This window comes from Primulina eburnea, chromosome 8 (genome assembly GCF_022965805.1).
Source record: "Primulina eburnea isolate SZY01 chromosome 8, ASM2296580v1, whole genome shotgun sequence".
Classification (NCBI taxonomy): Eukaryota; Viridiplantae; Streptophyta; class Magnoliopsida; order Lamiales; family Gesneriaceae; genus Primulina; species Primulina eburnea.
The window spans coordinates 31,347,091-31,361,832 of record NC_133108.1 but is presented as its reverse complement, the minus strand read 5'-3'; the positions used below and the strand labels follow the sequence as shown (position 1 = coordinate 31,361,832).

General features: G+C 34.3%; 2 protein-coding genes across 2 annotated transcripts; one reads left to right on the top strand and one right to left on the bottom strand.

The window, feature by feature from the left end:
- Positions 1-824: 824 nt before the first annotated feature.
- On the bottom strand, positions 825-7,096 carry LOC140839380 (probable anion transporter 4, chloroplastic). The gene is made up of 8 exons (XM_073206042.1): positions 6,498-7,096; positions 5,824-6,050; positions 5,344-5,698; positions 5,072-5,116; positions 4,840-4,986; positions 4,359-4,496; positions 4,236-4,269; positions 825-1,137 (listed from the first exon to the last, which is right to left on the bottom strand). The coding sequence occupies exons 1-8, from the start codon at positions 6,927-6,929 to the stop codon at positions 962-964; spliced, it is 1,554 nt and encodes a 517-aa protein (XP_073062143.1). The 5' UTR covers positions 6,930-7,096; the 3' UTR covers positions 825-961.
- A 3,076-nt stretch (positions 7,097-10,172) lies between these two features.
- LOC140839153 (uncharacterized) lies at positions 10,173-11,455 on the top strand. The gene is made up of 2 exons (XM_073205787.1): positions 10,173-10,827; positions 10,947-11,455. The coding sequence occupies exons 1-2, from the start codon at positions 10,173-10,175 to the stop codon at positions 11,453-11,455; spliced, it is 1,164 nt and encodes a 387-aa protein (XP_073061888.1).
- The last annotated feature ends 3,287 nt before the right edge of the window (positions 11,456-14,742 follow it).

Genomic DNA, 14,742 nt, shown 5'->3' with positions numbered 1-14,742 from the left:
ACTTTTTGAATTAATTAATGTGCCAAACGAACATGTATTTAGTATATTTCTTGGTTGATCCAAATCATTGCAGGGGCCATTTGGATTGACGGATTATATACAAGAATTTTGGTCCAATAGACCAAAATTTTCGGGAGGCATTTTTTTGAACGAAAATTATGTAAGCTCGATAAAATTGGGCAAGCATAAGCACATAAGTTAAATTGATCATATGAAAATTAGAAGCCAACAGAATATACAAGAAGCCCATTAAAGAGGAAGCCTGCCACCAAGGATTGAAACCGTTTGAAGTCAAAAAACGTCAAGCGGAGGAAATCATGACTAAAAATCTCCCAGAACGTTAAGTGGAAGAGGCCAGTGAAGGAAACTCCCAGAACTTGACAAAAAGAAGGGATCTGGAGATTGACAGAACATATATCTCAACATTCAACAACTTGCAAACGCTCTGCAAAATTTCAGTTTTCATTTTCAATCATTTTTCATATTTTTGTTTATTTTCAAGCACTTTTACGTCTTTTCCATACAGATTTCAGCATTTTTTTATTATATTTTTACTGTTTTGTGAATTTTTTGTGATTTGTAGATTTCTTCTCTGGTCAAGAGTTTATTTTTCAATTTCCATATTGTTTTGTTTGTTTTAAGCATAATATTTTCATAAAAGATTATAACTAACTATTAAATTAGATATTCATAGTCTTTTTGTCTTTAAAAGTTGGAGTTTTTATATTTTTTACTCAACTTGGTACATATATGTACCTGACACACACCAATATCACCCAAAATTCTCACTCGGTGTCTAATTTGCCTGCTGACACGGTACACCATTTACAAAATTTGAACTGTTTACTGATGGTAACAAATTCATAATTTGTACAACACTGCCTAAATCTAACATATTTCTCGAAAATTATGATGCTACACTTCAAACAGAAATTAGCCAATTTGAGGAACACCATGCCGTTTAATCAAAATCGACCCTCTCCCCAGTCGAGAAAAGATTCCAGAATATGGCTGCTGAGAAATATAAGAAAGCCGTTAACAACAAGAACCCCTTGAACGATCCCACTAATTCAACAAAGAAACCAGCACCAACAGTTCCAACTATAGCAGCAAGTGTCCCAGCAGTATTAGACATACCTACAAGGAATAGAACGAAAGTAAGCACGCCCATCAAAACTATTAAACTAAGATCGAAATAATCATTGCCTCCGGTACACAATTGTGAAAGCAACTAATATAACAGATCATATTATCTGATAATCTTAAAGAGTAAGAGGAGAGCAAAATTGGGAAGAATTTGGTAAAACAGTTTAGTGCATTTTTTTGAAAAAGAAATGTAGGCCTTCCCAATGCATTCAAATACATGGAGGAGGCCTACATTTCATTTTTTTTTAAAAGCAGTAAACCGTTTTACCAAATTCATCACAATTCTTGCTCTCCTCTTTAACTCTTAAGATTATCAGATAATATAATCTGTAATATTAGTTGCTTTCACAATTGTGTGGGGGGAGGCCTACATTTCCAAAAAACAAACAGGCAGAAGACTCTTTTTTACACTACCCCTAAAAAATTGTTGCACAATCATGTCACAGTACGTTAATACTATTACCCCCAGAAACCTCATCAAATGTAATGGTTGACGAACAAAAAATGCGTACCACATTTCCGAGATAAAAAGATATTCATCCAAAAAGCAGAAAGAACCTTGTTATCTCATTTTGTGATTTTGTGATGTTTTACAAATAAAATCTTTACCACATTTTTTAACTTCAAAGTTATTAACAACATATAGGGTATTAAATAAATGGTTGGTTGTTCTGCAAATATAAAAAGAGTGATTGTTCTAATAAAGCATGCAGTAGTTTCCTGTTTACAAAAAATAAATTGATAACATGCATAAAACTGTGCTAGTTGTGAAATTTTAAAGTAAATAAAAAATATTAAATTGTACAGCCATTAAGCAAAAAAAGCAGGCCTTTCACTGATAGTAAACGGAGCGGGAGGTAAAGACTCTGTTAATACTAAGATAAAAGGAGAAGTAGAAAAATAACACACGAAACTCATACAAAAACTAGTCCAAAGAAGAAAAAAGATTTATTGCTTTCTAATTGGAATATAAAATATTTCACATATGAAAAACATTTGTAATTTATATTGAACCATATTTTTATATTCTATGTAGTGGACCGGATGATCAGTTGAAAACTAATCAGTTTTACTACGATCAGTTGAGAGATATCAGCTAATTCTATCAGTTGTGTCAAACTGATTAGATATTTTGACACGTCATCAGTTAAGGAATGTAACTATCAACCGACAGCTATACAAAGGCAGACTGCAACATGTAGTGGGAACTTTTTTTTTCAAAAGACCACAGTATATGAAATCTTAAACTGCAAGGCTAGTTTATTGATTATTTTATACTTTTTGAAATAAAACTACTACAAAGTATAAAAGAAAAGGGAAATTAGATAGGCTAGCTCTATTTGTTATTAACAACTTGATAATCACGATAAGATGAGAGAATTCATGGACTAGGAAAAAATGTTATAAATTGGATTAAAAAAACATTATAAATATAATCATTTACGAAAATGATATTTTTTAATTTCTCATTTATAAGGGTTATAGAAAAATTTCTTAAGCCCTTAAAACGATAAAAATTTAATCAAATAAACACTAGTGAGTAAATTCTGATTATAGAAAAAAATGATGCAGGTTCGCATTTTCTTTCCATGCGTTTGTACCAAAACAAAATTCCAATCAAATACCGAATATGTCAATTATAACTAATCTTGTTTCACTGTTAGTTAGATTTTTGTTTTTCATAGGTTTAATGCTCTAAGTATGTCTATGATTATAGTGTTTAAGATTGTTGATGTTTGCATACGGAGTGACTTGTCCAACCAATATCACTTTAATACATTCAATGTTGAGGATACTCGCTATTTGCAACTCGAACTTCTCGTGATAAACATGAAATATATACATGTTTTACACAGAGTGAATGATCAAAAACAGAGTTTAATCAATCTTAGTTCTATGTTTCACAATATTTTAAGGACCTGACTCTAGCTCAAACTCTACATGAACTAGACTATTCTCCATGATCTTGAAGAGCAAAAGGAGCTTGCGGCAAGAGCAGTGCCAGATGTTGCCAGATAAATAAAAAAATTCAACAAATCAATGTAAAGAGATTTCAAACACTCAATATTACCTACACCAAAGGCCATGATGGTTCAAAGATTTATGAAATCAAACTAATATGTCAGGACAATTATTATGGCAAGAGACAGACAATCATCAGTGCATCCAATGAAACAGAGTGACGATTCGCCTTGACCGAAAGGTTTAGTGAAAAGGAAAGAGTCTATATGATTTACTCCTTGGTCTAACGGTGAATTACATGCAAATAGGGTAAAAGTTATGTAGCACGGACAATCCTAAATATTTTTTTAAGTATCAGACAAGGATACGACAGGGATACGGATACGACACACGGATACGCATGTCGGATATGTCAAAATCGGTGTCGTATACTAGCCGTATCGTGTTTAAATTTTCAAAATTTTCCGTATCGCCGTATCCGTGTCGTATTCGATACGATACATGTATCCATGCAACATAGGGTAAAAGTTGCTGGAAATGATAATCAACCCCTTTAATGGATTTGGCCGCATAAGGATGGGATGGCATGCGATCAAAAAACCAAAGTGGATGGTAAGAACTTGTCTGACTTGACAAAATTGAAGAACAAAGGCTCTTCATGGTGCAGCAATAGCAGGATTAGGCACGCTGCAAATAACTATTGACGCCTCAAAGAAAGAACAGTTGAGTAAGGTGGAACTCCACAAAAAGGAAATTGACAAATCAAGAATTGGATGAAGAACACCTGTATTGACTAACAAGACTTAACTAAGAACAATGATAAACAATATAGCCATTAGCATCAGCCCAACTCCTAGGTATATACTAGAGAATAAGCTATTGGAGTAAGGGATGGAAAGAAATTTTGATATAGTTCCGCGAATCAATAGTAACAGAGACTACAAGTCATATGAAATAATGGACTTAATGGACAAGATTCACCCAACCATCTCCGTATTAGTGCCTAACTTTGACGAATTAGATAATTTTTTGGCTTTCTTCTTATTTTCTTTCTTCAAATAGTTATTATCCATAGGCTTCAAATTATAGCATAATAAAAATAAATAAATAAAGATGCGAGTACTTACCATGCATAACACCAGAATATTGTGGGGCAACCTCCTGGTCACACAACAGTAAGACATACAGAAGTTAAAAATGAAGAAAATATATGGAAAATTAAATTAATAAACTCTATCGAGTATGCTAACCTGAAGGTTCACAAGGAAACCACAGTGACTAAATGATTTAAGCCCAACAGCTAAAGTAAGCCAAGCAGATGCAATGAATGGACTTTTAGCCGCTGTCAAACCAATTAGAGCGAAGCCTGGGCCAACAAATCCAACTGACTGGAAAGAACGTAATACATTAAATCAGTTGCATATCTTTTTTAAACAATCAGATGGATAAACTAAACGATTGAAAAAGAAAGAAGCAAAGTTAGAGATTTTATCCAGTCTGTGTTTACATTAGATCCTAGGAATCAGAATTTAAAAAAATTGCTCATGCAATGTGTGTAATTGCTGACTCAAATTATACTTATATCCAGGCATAGTATTATTTGCGTAATCACACTTGTACCAAAATTTAGGCAAAGGAAATCCGAAATCCAATTGTATGCATTCGGGAGTTAATTTTTATCTATGCTTTCCTACTTTTCCCTTATGAAATGCATATCAAGAGAAAAGGTACCTGCATAATTTTGCGAGTCAAAGTAACGCTGATGCCACTTTGAATCATCCTATCAGACAGAATGCCTGCAAAGTATCCCACGAGAGCCATCATACACCATGGAACAGCACTAAACCAAGCAGCTTGTCTTAGGTCGACATGATACAACTACACAAAACAAATTCCTCCAATTTATCAATGATGACAATAAGCTCAATACCACTAAATTTTGAAAAATAATAAATGAACATACCGTTTTGAAGTAGATTGGCATCCATGAAAGTATAACGAAAAAACCCTGCACGAAAGAAGAGAATAGATAAAATATTCGTGGGAAGTCTTTCAAGATATCTAGAAGAACAAGCCAGTATGTCCACATGGTATTCTACAAAACCTGTAAAATAAAGCCAAAATGGATTCGAAGTTTCAGTGGGAAAGTAGTGACTAGCAGATGTAGATGACTAGCTGTAGAAGTTGACTAATGGAAAGCTAGTCTGAAATTCCGAAGGAAACAAGAGATTTTACCCAGCTATGCATGGAATTTGCAACAATTAGAGACCAAGTTGGTAGCTTAGAGAGCAAGAGGCGGAATGGTGGAATGACTTTTCTTGTTTTTGACAGAGAGGGAACTGACATGCTGTTCTGTATGTATCTCAACTCATTAACTGATATTTGAGGGCTTCGGTCAGGAGAGCTTGAGGTTGCTGATATCCACACTAAAAGCCAAAGAAAACCAAACAATCCAAAGATCACAAAAGGTCCGAATATACCAGCCTGTGACATGAGAATTGGAGAAAGCACGAGACCAATAGCACTTCCAAGCTGAAATCCAGCCATTGCAAGTGCTACTGCTGTTGACCTTTCTGTCTTAGGAAACCACCTGAAAGAAGAATTCAAATATAATCCAAACTTTTGAGCTTTAGCTCCATAGACTGTTACATGATCATTCAAATGTAGAATATGAATCAGAAATTAAATACTAAGAGAGAGAATATTTTATTGTACCTTGCAATCAAATTATTCATGCAAGGAAGAGCAACACCTTCTGCAATGCCAAGTAGCATCCGCATTGAAAGTAGAAGCAACACAGACGTTTCTGCTGCCCATGGAGTAAGGAAGGTGGCCAGAGACCACAAAGCCACCCCCCACGCCATAACTACCTTACCACCATGATAGTCCACTAAAGCTCCTCCAGCTATAGGCGATATCAGGTATCCCCAGAGAAAAGATGACTGCCATTATTGGCTACAAATCAATGAGATTCAGTAAAAGTGAAAAAAAAACACTTAGGTATAACTGTATCTTTACAACATACATGCAAATAGATCCATGAGTCCAGATTCCGATAAAAAGTAAAGAGAAATAAATTTATACCACCGACTGGGCCATGTTTTCTACTTTTTGTGATCTAACATAATGTCAGCTACATAAACCAAGAAAGTGCTTCGTCTTTTATCATGCTCATAACACAGAAATAGCTATTTATTTATCCCCACAGTTTATTGATTATTCCATTTAACATTTTCGAATCATTCAAGAATCTTTTACGCCACCTAATCATTTAGAACTCGAAGAGCTTACGAATTCTTCACCAGGAAAATTTGGAAAAAACTAAAGCCCGAATAGCAAATGCTCATGCACCGAATCAGAAGGACATGAAGGAAGGGAGGGAGAACTACCTGAACAACTCCTGCAAATGATTGACCCCAACCACGAGAAAGGGAAATAGGCACTATGGCCACTGACATAACGACACGGTCGGCATTACAGAGAGCCAAAGCCAGCGCAAGCATCGCCACCACCTTCACTCTCTCCGAAGTGATAAATTCCAGAAAACTGGGCTCCCGCATTTCACTGGAGCCTCCAACGATGGGGTGAGCATCATTCGACGAAGCCCTGCGACGATTGAATCCCGAAGTACATGCCCTGAGCGGAGGTAAAATTGCTCCAGTAGCAGAGAAATTCAAGGATGAAACGGCGGCGCGTCGTCCATCCGATGAGACTGTGGAAGCCAATCGAGAGTGGGTTTTGCAAAAGGGTTTAGGGTTTTGAGGGGGGCATGAAATTGAGCTCGTGGCGAGGCTCTGGTTGATAATGGTGAGAGAATTCATCTCTTTGAAGAACTAAGCAAGCTGTGGATTCATTCGATTTCCATGAAAACAGAGGGAGGGACTGGCAAGACCTGCCCTTGCGCCATCAACCAAAAATAAACACAAGCCTCCCTTTACATCCACGGATACTTGTCAATCCGGAACCCATTCGATTTCGTCTTGAATTAAATCATGTAATTGTATTGAGTTGTTTGAAAATAAATTATCATCCACTTGACTCAACCCGACCCGCTGCTACTTACATCAAACGGGACGTTGCTGGCTAGCCCATCAACCCATTCTAGGTTGCAGATTAGACGGATCAACCCGTCAAAAAGTAAAAACCAAAAATTATATATTTCATAATATATATACATAAAAATTTCTGTGAGACGGTCTTACGAGTCAATTTTATAAAACGAATATTCTATTTTGATCATTCATGAAAAAATATTATCTTTTATACCAAAAATACTACTTTTTATTTTGATTTGTCACACGAATAAATATTATTGAGATGTTCTCACAACAAACATAATCATACATATATTATCAATATATAATATATTTAAATAGTTCTATGGTTAATATCATTTGCATGACAAAAGTAAAAGTGGATAAGTTTCTTAAAAAAAGAGTACATAAAGTCTAAAATACTAATTAAATAATATACATATAAATTTTTAAGAAATCCTTCAATCGTCATTTCTTCGTCTTCTTCTCTTTTCTTCCGATCTTTTTCTTAAACAATAATCTCCAAAATATTTGATGCTTCATCAAAAAAGTTGGTTTGGTACTTATGTTGGATCTCAGTTTTCTTGTACCCAAACGCAGCGGAAGTTTAAAATTTTTATTTTATTTTGACAATCTAAATTTTTTGTTTCGGGCATTCGTATGGTTTATATAATCAAACATTCGTAGGCAGAGGCGGATCCACTGGAGCGTTGTACTCGGCTGTAGCACAGCTCACTTTTTTTTTTTTTGATACTTAAGTTAAAATTTCAGCCCACCCACCAATGTCCTAGCCCAGCCCAGCCCAATTTCGGCCCACCTCAATTCTACTCAATTCTACAAAATTTCGGCCCACATCAATTCTACAGTATCTCTCCCAACTCCTTTAGCGAGAGGAAGAAGGCGCAATCGGACTCACCTTAAAATCGAATTGCTCATCCGGCAGGGCAACAATCCAGGTAAGAATCGACTATACATGTTTGATTTTGTTTTTGATGGTTTCTCTGTGCGTGATTTGTGATTTATTGGTTGTCTTTTTCTCTGTTGGCCATAGGGATGTAATCGAGTCGAGCCGAGCCGAACTCTTGAATGTTTGAGCTTGGTTCGTTTATAATCGAGCCGAGCTCGAGCTTTATTTAACGAATATATGTATGACTCACGAGCTTATTCAAGCCTTTTTCGAGCCTAAACAAGCTTAATAAATATGAATTATACATTTAAATTTTCATTAAATTAATTAAAAAATAAATTATATATTTAAAGAAAAATATATTATTCTTATTAAAATTTGTAAATTTATTATAATAAAAAAATTTAATAGATTTTTCTATATATTTCATAAATAATATGCAAAATCAAATATCAAAACTATTATTTTTTCATCTAAAAGATTACTGATGAATTTACCAACGAAATTGTTCACGAGCTAACGAGCCGAATACTGTAAAGTTTGAGTTTGGTTTGTTTATCTTAACGAGCCTCGTTAAACGAGCTCAAACGAGCTTTTATCGAATCGAGCTTCGAATAGCTCACAAACGGTTTGGTTCGTTTACATCCCTGGCCATGAGCCCATGACTTGTTTAATGAAATGCCAATCACTTTTTTATTTTGGACGAAAAGGGGTTGGTTGGCTTTAGTTTATTGTAACGGGCAGGGGAGGCGGGTGGCGTAAAAAATCTTTGCTGTGGAAATCTGAGTCATGTATGTGTATTTATAGTCTATAGAGAAATTGGATGGAGTGGTCCAAAGAATTTGCTTGCTGGTTCCATTAAAATAAGTAAAACCAATATTATGAAGTTGGTACACTTTGATGATAATTGTGACTTGGTCCTTTTTCTTACGTTCTCATCACTTCGATATTTTTTTTCTTTCGAATTTGAGTGTTAAAAATTAATAAAACCAATCATATGAAGCTGGTACAACCGTATTGAAGAATATTATGCATTAATAATAATAGAATACTTCATGAAATGTTTGAAGAATGCACATAAATGTCACATTGATTGTAAGCCTTTGCAACTTGTCAAAGAAACTTATCATTTACTGGGCTTGTTTTTATAATGAAGAAATTTATGAATTATGATGTAGAACTTGAAATTATTATGGTTATTTTATTATTTATGATGATAAATAAAAATTGAGTTTTCTCCTAAATTTTTTTCAATTAAAAGTTAGATTATTGCATGAATATTTCATGAATTTTCAATTCTCTTTTATCATTTGATAGCAGATTCTTTGTTATTCGAATTTTTTAATCCTTAATTAATATGTCAATATGTCAGTTTGATGAGTCATTAATTGGTTATTGCTTGAATATTTGTTACGAGCAATTGATTATTGAGTCTTGATTGTTTGTTGTTGAGTTATTGATTGGCTATTACTTGTTTATTTATTGATAATTATTTTATTACTTGTTTAGGATTATAACTTGAACTATTTCAAAATGGAACATCAATCTGCTGCAAAGAAAGGAAAAAAATTGATATCCTCTCTCTTTAAGAAGAGAGATCGTCAAGCTAGTAAAGATACTTCAATTCCTACAGTCCTTACAATGCAACATCAATCCAGTGAAAATCTTCCATTTCCCAATATCCAAATTCCTTCATGCTCCTCTCCTAGAGACGGTAATCAGTCATCATCTACTTGTATTGAACAAGATTCGGGAAAAAGAAAACAGATATGTGAATATTATGTTAATGTACGAGATGAGATGAGACGTTCATATCTAAATATGGGGCCTTATCAACCAGATATGTTGGAGTATCCAGGTACAAAATTTGGAAGTCAGAATCGTTGTTTTCAGAAAAAATGGTTTCAGAAATTTTATTGGTTGGAGTATTCACCATCAACAAATAAGGCATATTGTTTTATTGTTTTCTTTTATGTTAATTCATATAATATCTCGGCATTGGTCAATGAAGGATTTGACAATTGGAAAAGGGTAAACCAAGGAAAAACACTTGTTTTTCTTGCCCATATTGGTTCTGCAGCTTCTTCGCCTCATACTATGTATGACAGAAGGGCTGAAATTTGATGAGGCCCTCACAACATATTGATAAAGTGATCCATGCACAATCTAAAGAGGAAAAAGAAAAAAATCGTCTGCGTTTGAGTACCTCAATTGTAGCTGTATGTTGGCTAGCACTTCAAGGTTGTGCATTTAGAGGTAACAATGAATCTCTATTTTCATCTAATCGTGGAAATTTTCTTGAATTGGTGAAGGCTTTTGCAAAAATGAATACAGAAATTGATGAAGTTGTGCCTGAGAATGCTCCAAAAAATGCCCAATATATCGCTCCAGAAATTCAGAAAGAGATTTTACATATTATGTCCAATAGAGTACTGCAGATGGTTCGTGAAGAATTCGGAGATAAATACTTTTGTATTGTTGTTGATGAAGCCCGAGATATATCTAAACGGGAGCAAATGTCCATTATATTGAGGTTTGTGAACAATCATGGGATTTTGACAGAAAGATTTTTTGTCATCAAAAGTGTTAGTGACACTACCTCAATGAATATGAAAAATGAGATATCAAATGTTCTTGTTCATCATGATCTCCATATTAAGAAAATCAGAGGCCAAGGATATGATGGTGCTAGCAATATGCGTGGAGCGTGGGATGGACTTCAAGCATTATTTCTCAAACATTGTTCCTATGCATACTATGTCCACTGTTTTGCACATCGTTTACAACTTACATTGGTTTCTACAGCTAAGGATATTAGTGTTATTTGGGAATTCTTTTCAATATTGTTAATATTGTCACTTCTTCTACTAAGCGCATTGCTGAATTACATACTGCAGAAAGAAATGAAATTGAGTATATGTTGTCAATTGGAGAACGTGATTCTGGACGTGGTGCAAACCAGATTGGTAATTTGCAACAAGCAGGAACTACTCGTTGGAGTTCTCACTATGATTCGGTAAAAAGCTTGATAGGTAGTATATACACTGCAACTTGCAAAGTTTTTGAAGTTCTCAGTGATCATTCTCCAAATGGAAGAGCTAATGCTGAAGTTCGGGAGATTTACAGAAACATGGCAAGCTTTGAATTTGTGTTTATTTTGCGCTTAATGCATAAAATTATGAGAACAATAGCTACTCCTTTTCAAATTCTTCAAAGAAAATCTCAAGACATTTTGACTGCTATTACATTTGTCACTACTACCAAAACTAGCCTTAAAGAATTTAGAGAATGTTGGTGGAACGAATTTCTTCAGGAAGTTAAAGTTTTTTGCTCAAGAAATGAAATTGATGTGCCTGACCTGATTGTCTATATAAGATTGGACGTTCCTGTCGGAAAACTACAATAGAACATCATTACCACTTTGATGTTTTTAATACAGCAATAGATTTCATTTTGATGGAGTTAAATACTCGGTTCAATGAGTCATCGATGGAACTTCTTTATCTTAGTACAAATTTAGATCCTAAAAATTCATTTGACTCATTTAACAGTGATGATATTTGCAAGCTTGCAAGGAAGTTTTATCCTGGAGATTTCACAGATCAAGAAATTGTTATTTTGGAGTATGAATTGATACATTATAAATTTGATGTTATGCAGAATTTAAAGGTTTCTACACTTGTTGAGTTGTGTCAGCAATTGATTGAGAGTGGATGGTCAAATGTTTACGTTATGTTGACTAGATTGATTCATCTTATTTTGACATTACATGTTTCTACCACCACTTTATTCTTCTAATCAGGTCCACGACAAGATGATTTGTTCCTCTTTTAATTTGCACTAGAAAAATTAGAAGAGATTTTACGTTGGAGATTAAAGTTTGAGAGACGGCTCAAACTTTTCCCCAAAGAGAAGTGACCGAAATATTGAGTGTTATGGGAGAAGGGAATTTCGAAAATTCCAAGGTGATGGAGGCTAGGGTTATGGCTTGCTCACTTCTATTTATAATTAAGCCAAGACTTAATACACATAATTAACATTAATGGGCTAGTCCAACTAGTTTAATTAATTAATCAAAGTCCATTAAGAACTTTAATTATTTAGTATGTTGGACTTATACTACTACAAGCTCATTAAACATATTTCTCACCAATTTTAATTTTAATTTAATATTTAATAATTTTAACTTTTGAGTTTAATAAATTAAATTATCAGATTTTATAAATTCAACTCTTCGAATTTATTCTCTCAAATTTTATAAATTCATAAATTCAACTTCTTGAATTTACTATCTCATAAATTCAACTCCTTGATTTTATTTTTCTCAAAATTTAATTATCATAAATTCAACTACTTGAATTTACTATATTATAATATAAATTCAACTCCTTGAATTTATTCTCTCAACATGAACAAATGATCAAGTGCTTGTGTGACCCTCAATGGTTCAGAGATACAGCTAGTCGTGAGTTCACAACTCCTTATGATTCAGGGCATAATATTTTATTTGGGCTTACCCTAATTTGTCTCATTCTATGCATCAACAATTGATCATGAGAATGTCAGAAATCATATTTCTGATTAAACCCTTCGAACAATGGTAACAGCGTCTAGTAGCATCACCTCATGATTCCCTAGGTATCACCGAGAGTGCCTACAAGAACCAGTCAATTATGATTAGCGTACGATACAGTCTCTTCATCTCATATATCCTGATTGAATATGCAACCATTGGGTCATCGAAAGTTGCATATTAATTCGAGGACTATGTGATATATATAAATAGTGGCATCGCATGTACCATTGGAGAACTCCTTCTCCAATGTACATCTCATACTTTGGCCAGAGATTTCACGAACTATTATTTCATGAGATCACATAGGATATCCACACTCGTAGTTGAGCGGTGAATTCCCGACTACAATGAACTGGCTCCTACATGTGTTGCAACTGTACCCAATCTCCCCATATGATGACTCTCCTGGAGCCGGTAAACGAGTCAAAGCACGCCATAGCATATAGAGCATCAGTGTTCTCCCGGGTCGTAAGGGCTAATGGTGTACAATCATAACCACGAACTTATCCTCTTGATGAATGATAACCACTTGGAAAGTCCTAGGGAGAGTTGTTCGGTATAATCATCATATGACTACCCATCTGCATGTTTGAACATCTTTATGCCCTTACCAGGAAATGCAGTACACAGCATCACAGATGTTAATCTCGATCTCAAGCGACCTTTATCCATGTTTTAAGCGGCTGAATTGACTAGGAACGAATTTAGATCGTACAGTGTTTACAAATGAGTTTCAACATCGAATTACGATTCATTTGTATTAAAGTATAATCAAGGTCTTTATCTACATTTGATAACATGGGTATACAGATAAAGAAATAACAAATCATTAAAATAATGAATTATATTAAAATAAAGACTGTTTATTACAACTGAGTCAATAAAATCCCTGGCTAACAGTTAGCTTCCAGAACATCTACTCGAAGAACTTATACTATCTTTAGTATTTGCATGGTAAATATACATAGATAAATATAGTTAAAAATTAAAATCAAAATAAACTAATACATCAATTAAGTAAATAACGTAAAATAACTTAAGGATGGTTTGATACTTGTACTATCTTTAGTGTTTGCATGGTAAATATATATAGATAAATATAGTTAAAAAATAAAATCAAAATAAACTAATATATCAATTGAGTAAATAACATAAAATAACTTAAGGAATTCACGTATCTTTTATCATCTTGTCCATTCTTCAATGGAAGCACAATATTTGTGGGGACCCGGACGCTAATCAAGTTCTTAATCAACATTGGGACTAATTAATCAATTATAAAACAGGGTCTAAAATTTTTTTATTTTTAAAATGCGGAACGTAGTGAAATCAACTAATATACAACTCAGTATAAAATAAAGTACAAGTCCTGTACCGTCTACAAATCAGTAAAACTAAGGTTCAACATCTAAATATCAAGTATCAAAACCCTATATACATCCAAGTCCGAAGTCTCCACTCTATCACGATCTCTCCTCATCTCCTAGACCCTGATCCTGTCCCACCTGTTGTCATGTACACATACAGACAAGACAACAGTCGGATAACTCCGGTGAGAATAAATCCCAGTATAAATCAACGAAACATGCAATCATATAAACAAATATAAAGCATGTAATCAGGTAACAGATATATGTATCAAAATCTGAAACATAAACAATCATAGACTGTCAACAATGATCATAACTCTATCATTCAGACTAGACTCAATCCTAGTCTAGGGATCCCGGTTTACAAATGTGGTGTTCCTATATCGAATTTCGTAATAGAAGGAACTCTGATCCTATTACTCGATATAACCAAATATGGTGTTCCTATATCGAATTCCGTAATAGAAGAATTCCAATTCTATTTACTCGATATAACCAAACATCCGGTGTCCTGACCTAACCATCATGGACTGTAGCTCTATCGCTAATATCCTATCTTGAGACATCGTGCAATGTGCCCGTGGCGATCCCGCCACTGTCAGGCACTTCCGTCCCAAGATTTCTACACTATCTTGTGACATCGTGCAATGTGCCCGTGGCGAACCCACCACTATCAGGCACTTCTGTCAATAGATTACTCGTCTAATACCTGCTATCTGTAATTCAAGAGAAAAAGTACATCAGTCA